General features: G+C 41.8%; 2 protein-coding genes and 1 pseudogene across 3 annotated transcripts in view; 2 read left to right on the top strand and 1 right to left on the bottom strand.

Moving 5' to 3' along the window:
- SLC2A12 (solute carrier family 2 member 12) overlaps positions 1-15282 on the top strand; it is a 49513-nt gene extending 34231 nt beyond the window's left edge. Inside the window, exons 3-5 of the mRNA XM_069488925.1 lie at positions 4082-4204; positions 7647-7779; positions 15129-15282. Coding sequence (XP_069345026.1) covers positions 4082-4204; positions 7647-7779; positions 15129-15282 — 410 coding nt within the window. The remainder of the gene's footprint in view (positions 1-4081; positions 4205-7646; positions 7780-15128) is intronic.
- A 1710-nt stretch (positions 15283-16992) lies between these two features.
- LOC138396215 (small nucleolar RNA U13) lies at positions 16993-17080 on the top strand (annotated as a pseudogene).
- A 2153-nt stretch (positions 17081-19233) lies between these two features.
- TBPL1 (TATA-box binding protein like 1) overlaps positions 19234-20386 on the bottom strand; it is a 32547-nt gene continuing 31394 nt past the window's right edge. For both annotated transcript variants that reach the window (XM_069488242.1, XM_069488241.1), the window contains exon 7: positions 19234-19738. In XM_069488242.1, coding sequence (XP_069344343.1) covers positions 19659-19738 — 80 coding nt within the window. In that variant the 3' untranslated portion in view covers positions 19234-19658. The remainder of the gene's footprint in view (positions 19739-20386) is intronic.

Raw genomic sequence — 20386 nt, 5'->3', positions numbered from 1 at the left:
GACAGATTTCAACATATTTGTCCTTCATGGTCTTTTTATGACACTCTGTGTGGCCATAAACACTCTGTGATTTCATCTGGATCAGGCAAGTTCTAGTGGGCAGCCCTGATGATTTAATACCATGTGAAATATGAGTTCCATAGCTATGAACAATCGCCACTCCCCCATCCCCTGCAAGTCCAAAATTTCCTCAATCATTGCAGTATAGAGAAGACCTTAAAGACACAGAGACTCAGACATTTATAGGGGTACAATTGCAGAGGTAGTCCTGGAATGACGGGGTTGAAGGTGGAATAATAGGAGTCAAGGAGAATTGTTTCGGGGCCTGCTGAAGTGCGTGGCTGTGCTTGCTGGGGAAGGTTTCACTGTATCTCTGTTATGAATGCTCCATGCGTGGCTTGCTCACGGGCAAACAGGGCAATGCATCCCCTGCTGGCTGGTCCTCCGAGTAAGGAATAAAGAGAACAACCAGAGGGACCCACCACTTCTTTGCTGTGACAGTGAAAGGGAGCCCTCCCCTGTGGCAATAACTTGATTTCCCTTGGGGAGAAATTGGGCCATCTCATTGGGAAAAAAATCAGTGATTTTAAGAAAACTTCCACCTGATATTATATCAACATATTAAATTTCCATGTAGTGGTTTATACCTCTGTGCTCTTTACTTAGGAGCTGAAACTGAGCTTCTTCACTGCCTCTGCTTTGGGCATTCAGAGTGTCTTTCCAGAGAACATGGAGGCCGGTAGGATGTTTACCCAGTCTTGCTCCTGAGTCTGCCCTCAGGGAAGGGAACACTCTTACCCTTTCAGTAAATTCCATCTTGCTGCACATGCCACCTTCAGATTTTTATTTTACTCTCTCTAGATCTGAAAATCTGTGATTCTATGGTTCTGAAATCATTGTTGAAATAATATTTTCCTTTTCTTTTTTTAACTTGACAGGCTCCATATTGGGAGGTTGAACCATCCTCGTCAAAACATTTGTCAATGGCTGCGACTCCCAGTTTGTCAATATTAGATCAACCAAGGCATCGGTTCCTGAATTCCTTCCATTAGATCAGAAAAGAAGTAGAAGCTGACCAGCCTGAGCAAGAGTGAGACCCCATCTCTACTAAAAATAGAAAGATTAGCCGGGTGTCATCATGGCGTACACCTGTAGTCCCAGCTACTCGGGAGGTTGAGGCAGGAGGATCACTTGAGCCCACGAGTTGGAGATTGCAGTGAGCTATGATGATGCCACTGCACTCTACCGGGGTGACACAGAGACTCTGTCTCAAAAAAAACAAAATACAAAAAACAGAAAAATCCTGAAGAAGTAGAAGCTTTAAGCAATAATACAGTTATTTTTGGAAACGTCAAAGTTTCAGGTGCAGGGCTTGCCTGACAAGTTTTCATCAGAACAGAGACTGAGAGCCGTCTCTTTTTCTTTCTTTCTTTTTTTTTTTTTTCTTTTTTGAGACAGAATCTCACTCTGTCACTCCAGGCAGAGTGCAGTGGCGTCATTATAGCTCACTGCAGCCTCAAACTCCTGGGCTCAAGTGATCCTCCTGCCTCAGCCTCTGGAGTAGCTGGGACTACAGGTAACTGCTGTGACGCCCGGCTGATTTTTTTCTATCTTTAGTAGAGACAGGATCTTGCTCTTGCTCAGGCTGGTCTGTTTTTCAACACTCAGTTCACTGCTGACTGACTGGTTAAACTGCCCAGGGCCTTGGCTCAGCTGCCGCAATGAATCTAGGTCTGGGCTGGGCTGGCACTGTGGATCCTGGATTTTTCTAGGCAAGTCCCCAGCAGTTCAGACTGAGCACATGTAATTAGAGCTTTGTGCAACTGTCCTATCTTCTTACTGACGAGATTCACCACTTTTTATAACAACAGGATCAACTCGTTCTCATCTGAGGCCCGTGTGGCTCTAACGAGCTCAGCAATGATTCTCCCAACACCCCACCAAATAATTCCAGAAGGCCACCATGATGAAAGGTGGGGAGGGGAAGAAGGGGCTTTGAGAGGTGATGAGGTGGGGATGCAAGGTGGATCAAGGAAACATGAGCTAACTTCTCTACTGAAGGAAAATGAAAGGGTACCTTTTCCCCCTGCTCCTATGGCTACTAAATCCAAAGGTCATAAGGGACTCTCAGCTCCATCTGACCATGTCAAAGGCCCATGGCAGGAAGGGGAATTGGGGGATTGGTCTATGACATAGATTATTTAGTTTAAAAATGAGATTTATATAATTTTTTCTTGTATTTGCCCAAGGACAAGTCTTCATTACAAAGGCTTCACCAGAATTATGCAGATATCATTCTACTCAGAGCTGGACCTCAGTCATGCAAAGGTCAAGACACGGTTACCTGAGCACTAAACTCGTTACGAGAAAAGTGATTCCACCAAGGATTTAATCTGCAAAGAGCTAGTGAAGGGCTCTTGGGGTGGAGAGGGGTGGGAGAAAGGAGACGAGGTGAGAGGGTGGGACATTTGGAATTCAATTTTTGAATTCCCCATTAATTAGAACAATAATTATTATCATGTGTTGCTTTTGTCTTCCATGCCTTAAAGGTAACCCTGTATAGATTCACTTGGAGAAGACAATCAAGAAAAACAATATTTTTCCAGTCTTCTTGTATGCTTTAATTTATTTTTCTGACTTTAAAAAAGCAAGATTACTCCATGCAGATGATCTCTCTGTGGAGTGTGCTCCTTTCACGAGAGGCAAATTGTTAAGTTAGAGGCCCCGCTGACTTCTTGGTTCCAACATAGGCCAAGTGGTTGCTGGCCAGTGGGGCGCCTCCCTGGCTTCTGGTGTCTTCTTCTCGTTCCCTCTTCTGGGCTAGGATTAGGTCATTGGTTGGTGTATAAACGACGGCTTTCCAAATTAGTCGGCAGGACTGTGGCAGGTTCTAAGCCCTTCTTTCCACAGAATCAAAGGCGCTTACACTCCACATTTATTTATTAACAAATATTTATTGAGCCACTATCAAGAGGGCGCAGTGATTAAAAAGCATGAGTGCCAGAGACTGACTGCCATGGAGAATGCCACCTTTGTCACTTATGAGCGCTGTGCCCTTGGCAAGTTGTGACTCTTTTAAGCTCAGTTTCCTCTTCTGTAAAAGAAGGACAGTAATAGTTCCTACCTTGCAGGGGTTTGTAAGGATCAAATAAGAGAATGTTATAAAGATGTTTGTGAAGTCAGCCCGCAGTCAGAACGCGTAGCTGTTTTATCAGGCAAACTGGGTTTGACAGGCTGTGGGCAGAAGACAAGTTAATTTGTTCCTCTACTGCCCTTCCTAATCCCATCAGGCAGCCCCCATAATGTTTCCTGTCACTCTCGGATAATAAAAAGTCCTCGGATCAATTTTGGTGCCAAGAAGACTCTCCTTCCAGAAATTCAAATGTCTAGTCTGGTACCATAATCAAATCTTGGAGCTCTATTTAATTTGGAACTTCTCTCCACTCCGCTTGCTTCAGGCTAGAAGCCCAAGTGGAAGAAGGAAGAGTAGCTGGCTTCCTGTCCTGTCCCCACCCTAGCTCATTAGCTGTGATTTCTGACTTCTCCAAGGTCAGGGGGAAAGGAAGTTACAGGACAGGGCACAGTCCTGTAGCGGGCACAGCTGGCTCTGGCACTGAGGCTCCTGTGCTTGGCAGTTGCCCAAACCTCATTCTCTTCTTGCTGCCAGGCAGGTAGGCCCAGCCACCGCCCCTGCCGTTGGCATCTCTCAGGCCAGGCAGATACCAGGACTTCATGGCCCCCCTCCTATGCATGGGGACCTTGGTCAGGCTCTCCTAGTGTTTCTCCTGAATCCTTTCTCCCTGGGCTGGAGGTGCAGAGGAAGCACGTCCCTTTTCTCCCATCTGAGCACTAACCAGGCCTGACCCTGCTCAGCTTCCGAGATGCGAAGAGATCAGGTGTGTTCAGGGTAGTGTGGTGGTAGACAGCCCATCCTTCTTCTGTCCTGTCCTGCTGAGGTGGGAAATGGCCCTGCTCCTCAGCCACAAGTCCAGCCGGAACGAGGCGGAGAGAGATCAGAGCATGGCCCTCAGATTCAAAGGGTTTTTGCTCATTTGGCTGTCCACCCCCCCCTTTCTTGCAGTGCCCTGGCTGGTGCTCAGCGAGATCTTTCCTGGTGGCATTAGAGGACGAGCCATGGCTTTAACTTCCAGCATGAACTGGGGCATCAATCTCCTCATCTCTCTGACATTTTTGACTGTGACCGGTAAGATCTCTTTGTTTTCCTCTAACGTCTTTTGTCCTCAGAGGCCAAATGTTAGGGAAACATACCCACGGAGAAACCATTTTACTGCGGAAAGTTTCAGACACACTCAGAAGGAAGGAGGATGGCCACGCCCCTGACGCGCCTGTGACCGAACCTGAGCCGTTCTCAACCTTGATTCATCGACAACCCACCCGCTCTGCCCTCTACCAAACGGTTTTGCGTCATATCCCACACGTAACATCACTTTGTCTGTAAAATTTCAGGGTGGGCCTTTAAAAGATAAGACATTTAAACAAATATAACACAATATCATTATCACACCTAAAATATTCATAACCATCCCTTAGTATCAAATATCCAGTCTGTGTTCACATTCTTCCAATTGTCTTGTAACTATTTTTTATACATTGTTTGAATCACAACCCGAATACATAATTAATTAATAATTGATTGCTATGTCTCATAATTGCTAGGTTTCATCTCCATTCCCCCCACCACCCCCACCCCACCTTATACTTTTAGTGAAACTAAAAATAATTTGCTTCATAGAATTTTCCAGTCTGGATTTTGTTGATGGTAGTCAGGTTGAGTGTCCTTTGTTTTTCCTGTAAATGGCTGTTTAGATCTGGGTAGGCGCTTGAGGAGACTGAGATTTTGTTTGTCGGCAAACTCCTTTGCAGGTGACGGCGGTGTGTCCCGCCATCAGGAGGCCCGTCGGGTCTGGCTGCCTCTCACCTTGTCATGTTGGCCTCCTTTGATGACCGTTTCTCAGACCCAGCACTTTCATTATGTCACTCCTTCTAAATTTTTATCTGCAATACCTCCCCAGAGAGGAATTTCTTCTCATTAGCTATTTGGCTACCCTGAAGTGTGGATCATATAAGAAAGGCAAGATAAGTGCTTGAAACTTTACTTTCCAGTCTTCAAAATGTTGAGGTGGTCCTCTAGCATCCTCCAAAGTTGACCAGTGAGTTGGGTTTTCTTTATTGCACATAAATATGAGGTACATGCAACATGACTACAATCTACAAAATCCAGACTGTGGAAAATTCTTTGGAAAAAATGACCCAGTTCCTTCATTCATATATATTCTTCATATATTTAATTTTCAAAAGTAGATGTTTACTCAAATGTACATACATACATCCACACATATATACACACATACACATACATATGTATATTTAGTACACCTACTTTCGGAAATTTAACTTTTGGAGTTGCTAATTAAGCATGGTTTGGGTTTTTATATAAAATTTTCAAATGTTTATGTCCTACAATTTTAGAAATAGCTCAAGATTGAAGGAAACAATGGTCATTAGCATTGTCCATACTTCTCTTACTCAGATCACACACATAGACATGAGCCCTTCCTCTTCTCTCTCTCTCTCTCTCACACACACCCTCCACCTGCTGTTTGGCATGGAGAAAGAGATACAAAAGCATGGAAATGATGAGGGATGAAAAAAAGATGACACAAATCTCTGGGAAGGCCAGCTAATATATTGGATGAGCTCATGAAAATTCAGAAATTCTTCTGCATGGGCTTTTAGAACAAATGTTAGGAAAATAGATCCACTTAAAAAAAAAAAAAAGCTTGGAATGATCTAAAAATATTTAGATGACATTTAATTGGAATGCTTGAAATCTTCTACTTATTTTCAAAGATCAATTTTCCAAGTGTGGGATAGAGAAACCTAAAAGATGTGAGGTTCTACTTGGCAGCAAGCCCTTGGATACCAATATTTTAATGCCATTTCAGCTGTATCAATAAAAGCAGACTGTTCCAGATAGACAGATGTCCTCTGCAGTGGTCATGACACAGCTGCAGCATTGTGTTCGCTCTGAGTAGAATATTTTGAGAGGGTTGTTTAAAGATTGCAGTGTTCACCAAAGGAGGGCCGTAACCTGTGCTCTGTGAAGAATGGTTGGAAGAGTTCAGAATGTTTGATCAGGCAAGAGGATACTCAGAGAAGGGATGAGGTACATCCAAATATCTGAATGGCTGTCATGGAGAAGGGGTGGGGAGAGCTGATTCAATGTGTGTCATACCGGAGGACAAAGCAGACCCTCTGAAAGGCAGATTTGGGATCTAAGTAAAAAATAACTTTTTAACTGATAGAGCTGTCTCACAAGGCAGTGAGAGACTTTAAAAAGTGGTGAGCTCCTTGTTACTGAAAGTGCTCACACAGAACTGGGGACAAGTTTGATGAGATGACCTTTAGGAGTTTTTACAATTTCTGTCTTCTGGTTTTATGCTTCAGAGAAGAGAAGGCCCAATTCTACAAGCACTTTATTAAGCAATCAGTTGAGCCAAACCCCGTGCCAGCAGCAAGAAAAGCAGAGAGAGATGGGAGTTTAATTAAAATTGCCAAAAGCACTGCAGTGCTGTTCCTTCTTCCTGCGTCTCCCCACCTCAGCACAACTCACTGACAAGTGGTCCCTATGCTTCGATCCATCCACAATGCATTTACAAACCCTGCCTCAGCACACAACTGCTCAGTCAGTTCTCCTGCCTGACCAGCCGTGATTTGTGGTGGCAGCTGTTAAGGGCTATTTGCAAATACTGTTTGCAGCTGCTTTGAGCCTATGTGCAAAAAGAGCCAGCTTCTTTCTCACACTCCCTGCCACACTGCACTTTCTGCAGCTAACGCAGGGGCTGGCACAATGCAAATGGCAGACCCAAGTGCATTGAAGGCCACTGCTTGCCAGTTCGTGTAACTTGACCTTGGTTTGTGACTACAGAGGGACTGTATTTTTGGCCAGAGGTGCTCAGGAAAAACTAAGCTGACAGGTGAGATCCATCAGAATCTTGAAGATTCTGCTTCTTGTTGATGCATCTTGGCAAGTTGATGCTTTTCATTGGACCCACGATCACTTTTTTCTCTGATCCCAGGAAGAAGCCCTACAAACACAATGCCAGCTATTAAAAATGATAAAATATTGCCAGCATGAAATGATTCATTCAAATCAGAGTAAGGAAGGGTGAGCTCACATTCAAGAAAAGTCCATCTGTACAAATATGTCATTAAAAAGGTCCACCAAATAGAAACCGAACTGCTACAGCGGTGATTCCCAAGAGGGAAACTGTAGAGGGTGAGAAGAGATATTTTACCTTCTGCATTATGTGTTTAATGTTGTTTGAGGCTCTCTTTTGCAGTGAGCATGAGCTTTTTTATATTAATAGAGACACATTGCCATTTTGAAAAATCATGCCCACCAAGAAGATAGCATTGGGTTTAAATTGTGATACTTTCAAGACTGCTATTTACAAAGCTGAGGTACTTTGTAAAAATAAATCTTTCAGAGCTACTTTCCTAGATACTACTGGCATGTCTGAAAGTACATAAGGCTTTATATATGCCCTAAGAAGCGGTTGTTCACAAATGGGATCAAAGCAACACAAAACACATTTCTAATCAATTTCTTTTGTTCTTTATAGATCTTATTGGCCTGCCTTGGGTGTGCTTTATATATACAATCATGAGTCTAGCATCCCTGGTTTTTGTTATTGTGTTTATACCCGAGACAAAGGGATGTTCTTTGGAACAAATATCAATGGAGCTAGCAAAAGCGTAAGTACTCTGTGCGTTGGTTTCTCAACAATACTCCTTGGTCAAAAGTGCAGCTGTTATATACAACTAAGTAATAATATCTGAAATTATTTTAGGATATTCCCTTTGGTGCATATCTCAAAATGCAGCAGTTCCCAACCTTTTTGGCACCAGGGACCAGTTTTATGAAAGACAATTTTTCCATGGACCGGGTTGGGGAGTGGGGAAGGAGGCAGAGCCCAGACAGTGATGTGAGCTTCCCTCACTCGCCTGCTGGCCCAGGGGTTGGGGACTGCAGTCTCCGTGCATAATTCTGATTTCCCTGCCTTGTCTATGATTTGGGTGATTCAGCTAAAGAAGTTGAATAACCATTGCTTTCCAACAAGTAAACTTTTTTTTTTTTTTGAGACAGTCTCTCTCCTCTCTGTTGCCTGGGCTAGAGTGCAGTGGCATCATCACAACTCACTGCAACCTCAAACTCCTGGGCTCACGTAATTTTCCTGCCTCAGGCTTTGGAATAGCTAGGACTACAGGCATGTACCACCATGCCTGGCTAATTTTTCTATTTTTTGTAGAGACTTGGTCTTGCTTTTGCTCGGTCTGGTCTCAACCTCCTGGCCTCAAGCAATCCTCCCGCCTCAGCATCCCAGAGTGCTAGGATTACAGGCCTGAGCCACCGTGGCTGGCCCAAACTTTCAAAGCTCTATTTAGTAACCATCGCAGAACCTCTACCATCTCTCTGGCTTCCCCACACAGGAGGTTTCTTTGGGGTTTTGAGTAGGTCCTGAGACACCCTGGGCTAGAACCTTGGACTTCAGCTCTTCCATGTCTATCAGACCTATAGTCTCGGAGCCCTAAACACTTGCTAAAGCTAAAATTAGCAGAAAAATTCTGCTGATGGGCTTAACCATCTACAGTTGTTCTAAGTATTGCATTTTTCACGGTAATGTTAAGAAAGATAAAGTTTCTTATATGAATAGGTATTTAGAAAACTAGTTAAATAAATTTCACATGGAGAAGTGTTTAAACAATGTAACTTAAAAGGGAAACAATTTTAACTTAGAGGTGGGCCCTGAAAACTCCCTTTTCTTTTAGTAGATTTAACTGCCAAAGCCATGGCCTGGGGGAAGAGGTGACACAAGGGGCTAGGAATGAAGGAGAACTTGTTACCCGTCCTAGGGTTAAATCATTTCACTGAGAAATGTAGGGATACTTGTTCTTGAGTTTTAATATAATGGGAGGAAACTACATTTTTATAGTTTGTGGTTTTCTTTTAAAAATACTTTGAAAACACTGGATAGAAATGTATGATTATAGATAATGTGGGCATAGTGATTCTTCGGCCTTTATCTGAAGGAAAAGTAAAGCTGACAGGTGAATTGATGGTAGGCATATGTGTGCATGTATTTTTATATTGGCCAAATTGTTAATCCTGGTGGGGGTGTAATAAGTAGGATTGTGAAAAATTTTCACTTTGTGTTCTACACATTTTTAAATGGCTTAAATTTTAAAAATATTTTACTCTATAAAAAGCAGAGAAAAAATCTCTCAATTCAAGCCATAAAGTGATTATCAAATAGTAGGGCTAATTTTTGATACAGACGAGGCTGTTTTTTTTTTTAAAAAAGAAAACAAAATGAAAATGATTCATTTACAATGAGAAATATAATGGTCAGGAAGGCTGGATACACCGTTGTCCTGACCAGCGCATTGCCTGGTTCTACGCAAGCTGAAGCCCAAAGACCAGATTTCTTGGCCAACACAGAGTCTGAATGAGACTATTAATTAGAAATATGTAATTTAAATCATTAATGGACTCAGACCTTTATAACTCCAATGTATCCACCTATAAATCGGTGACATTCCTGACAGATTCAGGTCTTTTCCAGAACTGAGATGGCAGGGCACCAATGAAGTCCAAATCTATGAATCTTCCTTCCTTTCTCATCCTTCTTTATGCCTGTTTCACATCAGTTATCTATTGCTGCATAGCAAAGCCTCCCAAGGCTGTAGTGGCTTAAAAGAACAACTTAGTCTGTCCTGCAATTCTTTGATTTGGCTGGGTGGTGCCTCTGCTTGCTTCACCTGGGCGCTCTTGTACAGCTCCACCAGCAGGAGGGCCCATGGTCACACGGGACGTGACCACGCAGGTGGCAGCAGGTGCTGGCTGCTGGTGGGGAGCTTTGGTCCTGTGGGACGTGATGTGACTCCCTCACATGTCAGACTCAGGCAGCGTCCCACGGGAGTGAAGGCAGGAGCTGCACGGCTTTCTGCGGTTGACATCTAGAGCTCACGCATCGCTTCCACCACTTCCTACTGTCAGTACAAGTCCAAGGCCAGCCCAGATTCAAGGGCTGAAGAAACAGACTTAACCTCTTGATGGGATGAACAACAAAGAATGTTTGACCACATTTAATCTATCATACCTATGCTTCCTTCAAATTCTCTCTTTTAGCTCCCAGGAAACAATCTTCTTCCCTGGCTCCCTACTAATTCACAATTTGGGGTGGGGAAAGAATCAAAATTCGTAAAATTCTGCCTTATGAAATGTATTTGAAAGAATCACATTTCTGTTACTTTTGAGTCATGCAATACTCAAGAAATCCAGACCCTCTCCAAGAAAGCTATAAATTGCATATTAGGAGAAGACCAAAAGCTAAAAGTACGGTGAAGCCCTAGTGAGACTACATGAGTACTGCAAGGTTTGCACTGAAGAACAAACTGGTGCAGAGTATTATAAAAAGTGAGGTGGCAAAGCAGTTCTGCACTTTAAAGTCTTTGTAGCAGCAGTAGTATCAACTAGGTGTGTGTTGTGGGGAAGCCCAGTGCTGAGGGCAGAAAAGTTGCTCTTGGAAATCTTGGTTAACTCCTATTCATGCAATACTAGCAAGCTAGCTGAAGCAGCAGGTTGGCAAAGGCTTTTACAATGAAAATGTCAGCAGTCTGACTTACGTAAGTTGACCAAAGTATATCTGAAGTGTGTATGTTAAACAAAAGACAAAAAAATAGACAAGTTATCAAATTAGTTAAGAAAATGTGAGGTGGTAGAACGCCCATGGAACTTGCTAGTATGCAGAAGCTGAAGTGAACTTAAAGACTGAGGAAAGACACTGTCTAGTAAGGGGAGTCCTTATGAATTTAGAAGTTAATAAAACAATCAATCAACTTTTGTCACCAGGGTAACAGTCCTGATGTATAAATCTCAATGACTGTGTCTAAGAAGAAAGGAAACTATTTGTAATATCAAATTAACTTCAAACTGGATACTACACATTGCTTAACATTTTCCTCTGTCATATTTGGAGTTGGGCTCTTTTACCCCCTATTTCTACAAAGCTGAGAAAACAAATACTCTTCCAAGGATGTTAAGTTTCTTACAAAATAAACAGTGACTCAGCTGAGAGGTCAGAAAAGATTTCTGCAATAATGTGATTTGAAAGGATTTTATTTTGAACTTCTGCCTGGCCAGCTACAAATTCCAAATGGGATGTTCAACCATGGTTGCTGTTTCAGCTGTGATTTCCTTTACTCTTTCTCCCAGTTCAAGTGGGCACAAATGGAAAGAATAAACACATTAATGTTTTGTAAATATTTTGGTTCCGAGGCTTAAATTACTTTTCACTTTTAGTAGTTAATTTGATGTGGCCATTTCTTCATTCATCCATATTCATTTAGTCAGTAAATATTTATTGAGCATCTATTATGTGCCATGCACTGATCTAGGTTCTAAACATTATCATTGAGTACAACCACCAGGAGAGTTCAAATGTGCTGATTAGATAGTAAGTTACTGGTAGGGGGTGGGTGGCACTTTCTACTGGGTGACCTAAGAAGGTTATTCTGGGCTGTAACATTTAAGCTACAATCTGCGTGATAATAAAGTGCCAACCCTGAGAAGATAGGGGGAAAAAGAATTCAGGCAGAGAGAACAGTTAGTAAAGGCTACATCAGAAACACACTTAACCTGTTCCAGGAATGGCAAAAAGTCCAGGATGCTGTGATCACTGAGCTGAGTTAGCAAGTAGGTAAAGACTAGCGTGCAGGGCCTTGCAGGCTGAGTGAAGAGTTGGGTTTCATTCTAAATGCAGTGGGAGAGACTGCAGGATTTTAACCAGGCGGTGACATAATCTGATGTACACTTTAAGGCATGCCCAAGTGAGCATCTGCAGTCACTCGGCTGCAGGAGGCTGAGAAAGCACGTAAGCATAGTGCTACGTCTCGTTTTCTGTCATCAAGTGGCCCTTGATGCTGCCTGGCAGTCACACGTGTCCTAGCCCATTACCTCTGCCTCTCTCCTGAACAACTGCTCAATACCACCTCCTTTCTCCGGAAACCTCTGCACCTCCTCACTCCCCACCACTGGCCTTGCTTCTGACTTCAGAAAAAATGGACACACTCACGAGGGAACTTTCACCACCTTCCACACCAACGTGCACATCGTAATGGCATCCAAATCCAGCACCTCCCTCCGGGACCAGGCATGAACTCCGCCACTCCTATGCAAGGCCAACTGCTTCCCGCCCTCTCTCCTTGCTCCCGTCTCCAGCACCTTCTCCAACAGCTCTCCCTGCTCACCCCTGCATCATCCATATTTTTACTTTTACCTCTTATCAGCATAGAAACCTGCTGTGATTTTCCCCAGCTTTTTTTTTTTTTTTTTTAAAGAGGTCTTTTGGTGCCATTTTTCTCTCCAGCTTTTGCCCTATTTTTCGGTTACTGTTTATAGCAAAGTTCTTCTAAAGAGCTGCCTGCATTCACTGTCCTCGGTGCCGCTTCTGCTCTTCCCATTCTCTCAGGAACCTGCTCCAGTGAGACTTTCAGGGCCACGACTCTCCTCAAATTGCTTTTCAATGTTCCAGTTACCTCACACTGCCAAGCCCTGTGGTCAATTCTCATTCCGCACCTTAGACTGCCCCAGACTATCCTCACCATGTGCCTCCCTTCCCCAAATATTAATACTTCACTGCCTTACGGACCCACCTCCTGGCTGTCTCCTACCTCAAAGTTGGCACGCCCCAGGGGCCGGTCCTCTGACTGCTTCTCTATCATGCTCACCGGCTTTTATGTCATCTATATGCCAGTGACTCTGAAGTGTACATCCCAAGCTTAGATCTCTCTCCTGAGTTGGAGGCTTGTCTTTCTCTACATCTCTTTTCATCTGTCTGATGCCTCAAGCTTAGCATGTCCTAAATTGAAGCCGTGATGTCCCCAAACCTACTCTACTCGCAGTCTTATCCACCTCAGTGGATGTCAATATCATCCTTCTACGTGCTCTGGCCACAAACCCTGGAGGCTTCCCTGACCCTCTTTCCCTCACACCCACTTTCAATCTATAAGGAGTGAGGGCTCTTACTTCCAAATACATCCAGAGCCTGGCCACCTTCACTGCTACCCTGATCTGAGTCACCACGATCTCCCTCCTGTACTACTGCAGTAGCCACCTACCTGGTGCCCGTTCCACCCTTGTACCCCTCCAACCTATTTTCTACCCAGCAGCCAGAGTGATCCCTTTCAATGAGATCCAGGCGTTCCTTTGCTCACACCCTCCAGTGCTCTCCATCCAGCGGGCTGGTGTACTTGCAGCCCTGCACGTCCTACTTCTCTCCCCGCTCTACTCTCACGGCCACGCGGGCCCAAAGCAGCATCCCCACACACCAGGCGCACTCACGACTCGGTCTAGGCACTTGTTTTCTCTGTCTAGCGTTCTCTTCCCCTACATAGCAACCTGTCTCACACCTTCATCTCCTTCCTTATGTCACCCTATTTTTTTAAAATTTTATTATTACTATTATTTTTAGAGACAGAGTCTCGCTCTGTAGCCCAGGCTGGAGTGCAGTGGCATGACTTTAGCTCACTGCAGCCTCAACTCCTGGGCTCAAGCGATCCTCCCACCTCAGCCTCCAGAGGAGCTGGGACTGCAGGTGCCCGTCACCATGCCCAGCTAATTTTTATTTCATTTTAACCAAAGCTGAAACATTATATTTTACTTGGTTTACTGCCTGCCTCTTCCTACTACATTTGATTTTTTTTGAGACAAAGTCTCACTCTCTTGCCCAGGCAAGTGCCATGGTGTCAGCCTAGCTCACAGCAACCTGAAACTCCTGGGCTCAAGCAATCCTCCTGCCTCAGCCTCCTGAGTAGCTGGGACTACAGACGTGCACCACCACACCTGGCTAATTTCTTTCTATTTTTAGTAGAGATGGGGTCTCACTCTTGCTCAGGCTGGTCTCAAACTTCTGAACTCAAGCGATCCTCCCACCTCGGCCTCCCAGAGTGCTAGGATTACCGGTGTGAGCCACTGTGTCCAGCCTCCTCACTACATTTGAATTCCTTGAAGGCAGGGAATTTTGTTTCCCAACAGTTCCTTGGCATATAACTGAAGCTCACTGCTGAATGGATGAATACACAAATGAACTAGATACAGAAGTAAGGCAATGAAGTAGTGAGGAAGACACCAAAAGTTTTAGCTTGAGAAACTGGATGCATGGTGAGATGTAGACATTTGAAAGAAGACTTGGTTTCAGGGCTTGAGAGATAACAGAGCTCTGTTCTAGAGATATTAATTTTGAGGTCCTTTAGACATGGAACGGGCACATTATTAGTAGGCAGTTGGATATGGAAGCCTGAAATTTTGGAGCCTCTCTCTCGAGGTTAGAGTCAAGCCCCAGCAGGTGGCCAGCAGCTTGTAAGTGGTTAAGTCGTGGAGCCAGATGGGATCGTCCAGTCAGAGAGCAGAGACAGATGGGGATGAGGTCCAGGGCCTGAATATGCCAACTAGTTTAGAGATCAAGCAGAGGAGGGAGTGTCAAAAAGGACTGAAAAGGAGCCAACAGCGAGGCTGGGAGAAGCCAGAAGGGCTGCAGGAAGGTGGGAGGTGACCATAGGCGTAGCCGACTCAGTCTTAGTGGAGAGGACAGACTGACGAGGTCTGAGGAGAGAATGGAAGTGAAGACATCAGCTACAGTCCACTCCTTAAAGAAGCTGTGCTCTGAAGGGGAGCAGACAGATGGGATAGTCACACCCTAGACTGCTGCCACCAATCACTGCTCCATTCGAAAGCATCCCACCCACCCTCTGACCACTCTTCTCTCCAAACCACTTTCTTGAGCATCTGCACGTCAACAAATCTTCAACCCCACCATCGAGGTGGGGTGTTCTGAGAGGACACCCCACCTCACCCTTTGCATGAGATGGCCCAAAGTTCTGCGGCATACTGAGTTTCATCAGACATCAGGCTTCACAATAAAATCTCTGTTCCATAGCTAAAACATTAAAACCCCAGGGTGATTTTAAAAATAATAGCCTGCACATTTTTTTCAAGAACTGTAAACTAAGAATGACATTCTCATGAGTGCTTTTTTCTCTTTCAGGAACTATGTGAAGAACAACATTTGTTTTATGAGTCATCACCAAGAAGAATTAGTGCCCACACAGCTTCAAAAAGGAAAAGCCCAAGAGCAGCTCTTGGAGTGCAACAAGCTGTGTGCCGGGGAGCAACCCAGGCAGCTCTCTCCAGAGACCTAACAGGCTCAACACCTTATGAGCATGGATGCAGTGTCACAACACTTAGTAGGGTGTCTCTGGACCAATGCATAGTTGCTACTCCTGGGTTTTCTCTTCAGCGTCATGGAGCTAGTTTTAAAAGGACACCCTGAAATTGTATGAACAAAAACTCTTTAACCCTTTCTTCCCCAAAAGGAATCTCCAAAGGTAGATGAGCTATACAAGGTCTTAAGTGATCTCTTTTTGATTCTGAGCAGGTTATCGGGTTAAGAAAAAAAGATACTGCCTGGTTCAATACTTTCTACCTTATTTCTTTTCACAGAGCAGCCTTTGAAAAGATGTAAGTCCTAGTGGTGAGATCAACCTTTGCCTTAAGCTAAGTATGTGTGGAGGCCAGTTGCTGCTTTATTATTCAGACACAAGTTGTCTGGACACAGGCTTACAGTTTTTGCCTACTAAGGCACTACTTGGACTGGGTCTTGTGTAAAAAAGAACCAGGACACACAGTGTGGACAATTTAATTGCACAGATTTTCTATCTAGATTAGAAGCAGACACTGGCCAGGATTTTTGTGATCATTCCTAGTTACAGTTCAACAAGTACAAAGATTATACAGCTTATTTTATGAATTATGATCTAGAATTTAATGCAAAATATCCTTTTATGAGTTTCATGTTAATATTGTAAAATATTTTTTAAAAAAGACTTCATAATAGTTGAGAAAAATAAGCATTTTTCCATTTTTTAAATGAATATCAAAGGCAATTTAAAAATCCTGGGACCATATTTATTTACAAATAGTTGTTAATAAAACATTAGAAAAGGAGTCAGTCAGGCCGTTAGGTTATTTATCCAAATCTCTAAGCAATTAGGTTTAAGTTATTAAGTCAAGCCTGCAAAAATCTTCTCCTTGTAAGGTTTTCATGACAACTTATAGTAATTCATAATTTCCTGCAATTTTTCGCACTCCTCAGGAATATCACTACCTCAGATTATGGCACACAGGCTATAATTGATGCTGACTTTCAGATGACTGCAGACATAATAAATGACATTCACACATAAAGACAATTTCCTATGTTCTTTTCTGTGATGAAACATATTGATGGACACCTGTACCAGCAACATGGATTTTCACTCACACAAAGATGGATTGTTCTCTTCCATATTTCTCCAGTTGATTTTTAAGACTTGCTAAGACATTTTACCAATAGAATTTGGATATGATGATAGAAAATCCATAATAAAGAATCTTAAAGCACTTGAGTAGTAACCCATTAAATTACTAATATTATGAGCTATGAAAGACACACAAAAAACTTAAAGCATAACTTGGGAAAGAATTTTAAAAAATGATTAACCTGAAGAAAAGAGAATCCTATGAGTCAAAACTCCATTTTATTTAGCTTGGAATTTTCCTACTGTTCCCTAACAAACGGTCCCAGTTTGAACTAAGGGTACATGATCCACAACATTCCCTTATAACAAAGTGAAAAGACTATATAAATCTATAAGAGACTAAGGAGAATGACTAAAAGTCCTGTTTCTGAAATGTATTATCTAAGTTAAAATTGGCAGGGGGAAGCTAAAGGCAAAGGAGATTTGAGATCTCAATTCTATCATGGCACATTTCATATGCAAGTTAGAGCATGCATTGTTGTTTTGTTTTGGAAAGAGAAGGGGAAATGTGTTCTGCAGAGGATCAGTTTAAGAAATTTATCACGATCCTTGATCCTTTTGTAGTTCGTAAGTGCGATGATTGGGTTTTCAGGCTCTTGTGTGAGATGTGCCTCCCTGAAACCTTGTTATGGTGTGGAAAAAGAAAGAAATTTATCATGAATTTTTGGTGAATTATAGGCCAAGATTTTTTTTAAAAAAATCAAGACAGGTTATCAATATGAACTGTTTTTCTTTGCCAAACATCACAGATTGTAAAATATTTAACAAAACTGTTTCGTGTTTCCATTGAAGTTCAAACAGCTATTTCTTGGTTTAGCCATTCACTGTAAATGGGCAGGAAATTGTTTATCAACCTAGCTGGTTTATTACCAGTGACCTCAACTTCAGTATTTTAAATCATGCTCTTATATTCTTCTTTTATTATCCTGAGTCTGTAACTAAACAATTTTGTCTTCAAACTAATTTTTACCCAATTCCCATCGCCCCATACCAGTTCAAGCTTTTTGGTTTTCAAAAATAAAAAGGGGGGATACTTATAATTTGCATGTATATATTCACAGTTTTTATTTATAAAAAAAATTTACAGTACTTGTGGAAAGCCAGCAGAAGACATAAGACACACTCATTTCTTCCCAGCTTTGTTTAGTGGATCACCCATGGACACTTTGCCAGGTGGGGCTCACTCGGCAGCCCCGAAAACAGACCTGGTCAGACTCTTTCCCCTAACCTTTTCAGACAAAACACCTCAGTGAGCTATTGATCTGCTCAGTTTTCAAGTCATTCTAATACTGAAAATGTTATAGCATCTGGATCTGCACCTTGGCTATATAATCATGTTTTTCCCCCATTCTATCTTTCTTTGTGAACACTGCAAAACAAGAGGTCACTTATTACTGTTAATTAAAACTAAGTGAAAAATCTCAAATTTTTACAAAAGTCTGCCTGTAATTCTTTCATCTAATTTTTATTCTCTGTATTTATGAGTTTAGCTATCCTACTAGAACTTAAAATGAATCAAATAAACACAAATAAAAAAAAAAAGAAAAATTAAAGTCTAAAAAACACACTTAAATCTTTCATAAGAAAGAAAATACAAAAGTTAGCCTCTGCCCCCTACTTTGGAGGGAGTGAGAGGCAGGGTAAGGGAAGGCATTGAGAAGAAAGAAGATAAACATAAAATAATATATACAGTTCAGTGCAGTGCTTAAGCTAGGTTTTCAAGATTTTATAATATGGTAAGGAAAAATGAACTATAAATGGAGGTTAAGATGTTGTAATTTTTCACAAAGGTTTCAAAACCTTTTGGAAATTCAGGTTTTCATGGAAAATGACGTTGGAACATTGTCTCTCTTAAGTTTCTCCTGAGAAGCTAATTTGACTCTCCACTCAGCTTTATTTCTAGGTAAAATCACTGTTGGTTACCATAAACTCCTAAGCCTAAGTGGTAGAGCATGACCGCAGCTTGATCCTGTGTTACCACTCCCGGGCTCAAGGGTGAGCCACAGATACTGTTTCATAAACACACATTAACTGTAAGAGTAGCAATCCCATATACTGAATACTCACTCTTTAGCTCCATTAAATAAGACATAGCAAGGGGAAAGACATATCTCACAAAATGGCTTTCAAGTTCAAGTGGAACTGTATTATAATTATACTGTGGCACAGAGGCAACTTGTGGGCACTTCTTGTTAAAACAGCACAATGTTATCAACTTCTGACAAGACTCTTAGTATAGCCTTGAGCACCAACCTAAGATGAATGAGTCAAGAACCTCAACCACTTCCCTACAACTATAGTTGTTGAGTCTTTCCAGAACAACAAAGGTCCAAATGAGGCACAAGCCATCACAGCTTCTTTCTCCCATCCATCTAGTGGATAAGAGGATTCTCTTTTTAAAACTACAATTTCTTCACTTTTAAAGGTGATTTAACATTTTCTGTCATATTAAATTAGCAACATAAAACATTATTCTTTATCTATAAAGTTCCACTCTGTTCCCTAGAATTTATATACATGTTTTTATTTCTAATCTGCATGAAAAAAATTCCTATTTGATATTTGGTAACAGAGCATTAAAAGATACTATATACATGTGGCGCATATATATGTATATATACAAAATACACTTCAAAAAGAAGCCAACACACTTTAGCCAAAGTCTAAGCTTGCATAGATTAAAAAAAAAAGAATTACAAATACAATTTTTGTTAAAATAGAAAATGGGGAATAAAAGTTATAGAATGGATATGAAGAGAGATCTTTTCCAAATTTTTATTTGTGCACATTCAATTGAAAAAGATAACTTTTACAGGTTCTTTGGTGCCCATATTCAGCATACAAAAATGTAAAAGACTATTCACAAATAAAACACATTAGCTCAAACTGGAAAAAAATAACAATGACAACAATAAAACAATCTAAGGTAGTGCACACTGTGACAGCTCTGCTTATGGGGACATGAGAATTACTGCGAAAATAAATAGAATGTCCTTTTGTAAAAGCAGCAATGTCATGTCTTGTAAACTTCCTTTTTATATTACAGCAAGGTTTGGAATAAAATCCAAAGGGACTGGAGCTTACACTGTAGCCGTGAATGAATAAAAGAGTCTATTTCCTCAATTACCGTTGGTCCAGTTTTCCTTTTGTTATGAGTCCAATGTGCAGCAGGTTTTAAAAGGTGCTCAGTTAGAGATTCTAACCAATTAAGTGATGAATTATAAAATTTCTTTCCTGCTTTCAAACACAAATGGGTAAATCTGTTCCACAGCAGTAGCAACAGCCTTTACGTTTGGCCCTGTAACAAACACAACGGAGGAAGGAGTGAGAAGAGTTGAAAAGGGGAGTGCTAGGAAATACTGATTTCCCAGAATTACAAATATTCAGGTAGTTTAGAATATCAAATTAATTATTTAAAAATTCTATGCTTACATAATTATACACATAGTCATAATAAGAACCAAAAGAATATAAATTTTTTCTAGACAAAAGGAAATCTGAAAGACAAAATAATGTTATTCGTTTTGTTTTAGGGCATCAGTCTGAAAAGAGAGTGTAAGAAACTGCACACAAACTCTCATGAGGAGAATAAAAAGCACTGTAATATAATATGTATGAAAGGAAGGAGTAAGAAATGGGACTACACAATCACTGTCCTTTGGATTGCTGTTGTCTGGCTTTTGGTTTGGCTACAACTGAGGCTCACAGAGGTCTGGAGGAACCCAGAAGAGTGAAACAACGCTGCTACCAAAACACTGGGAAACCAGAGGGCTGTTTTAAACTACACAGTCTAAAAATCCCCACAGATTTACTACCTCTTAGTATCCACACGTTTATTTCAAATCTGGTCATTTCACCCTCAGAGCTCACCCAAGTCAATAGGGGGGGAAAAGGTACAAGATAGTGAGGTGACCCTACATTTGAATTAATCCATTTAACTCCAGAA

The sequence above is a fragment of the Eulemur rufifrons genome, chromosome 15 (assembly GCF_041146395.1).
Source record: "Eulemur rufifrons isolate Redbay chromosome 15, OSU_ERuf_1, whole genome shotgun sequence".
NCBI classification, from domain to species: domain Eukaryota; kingdom Metazoa; phylum Chordata; class Mammalia; order Primates; family Lemuridae; genus Eulemur; species Eulemur rufifrons.
This window is presented reverse-complemented; position numbering and strand designations above follow the sequence as displayed.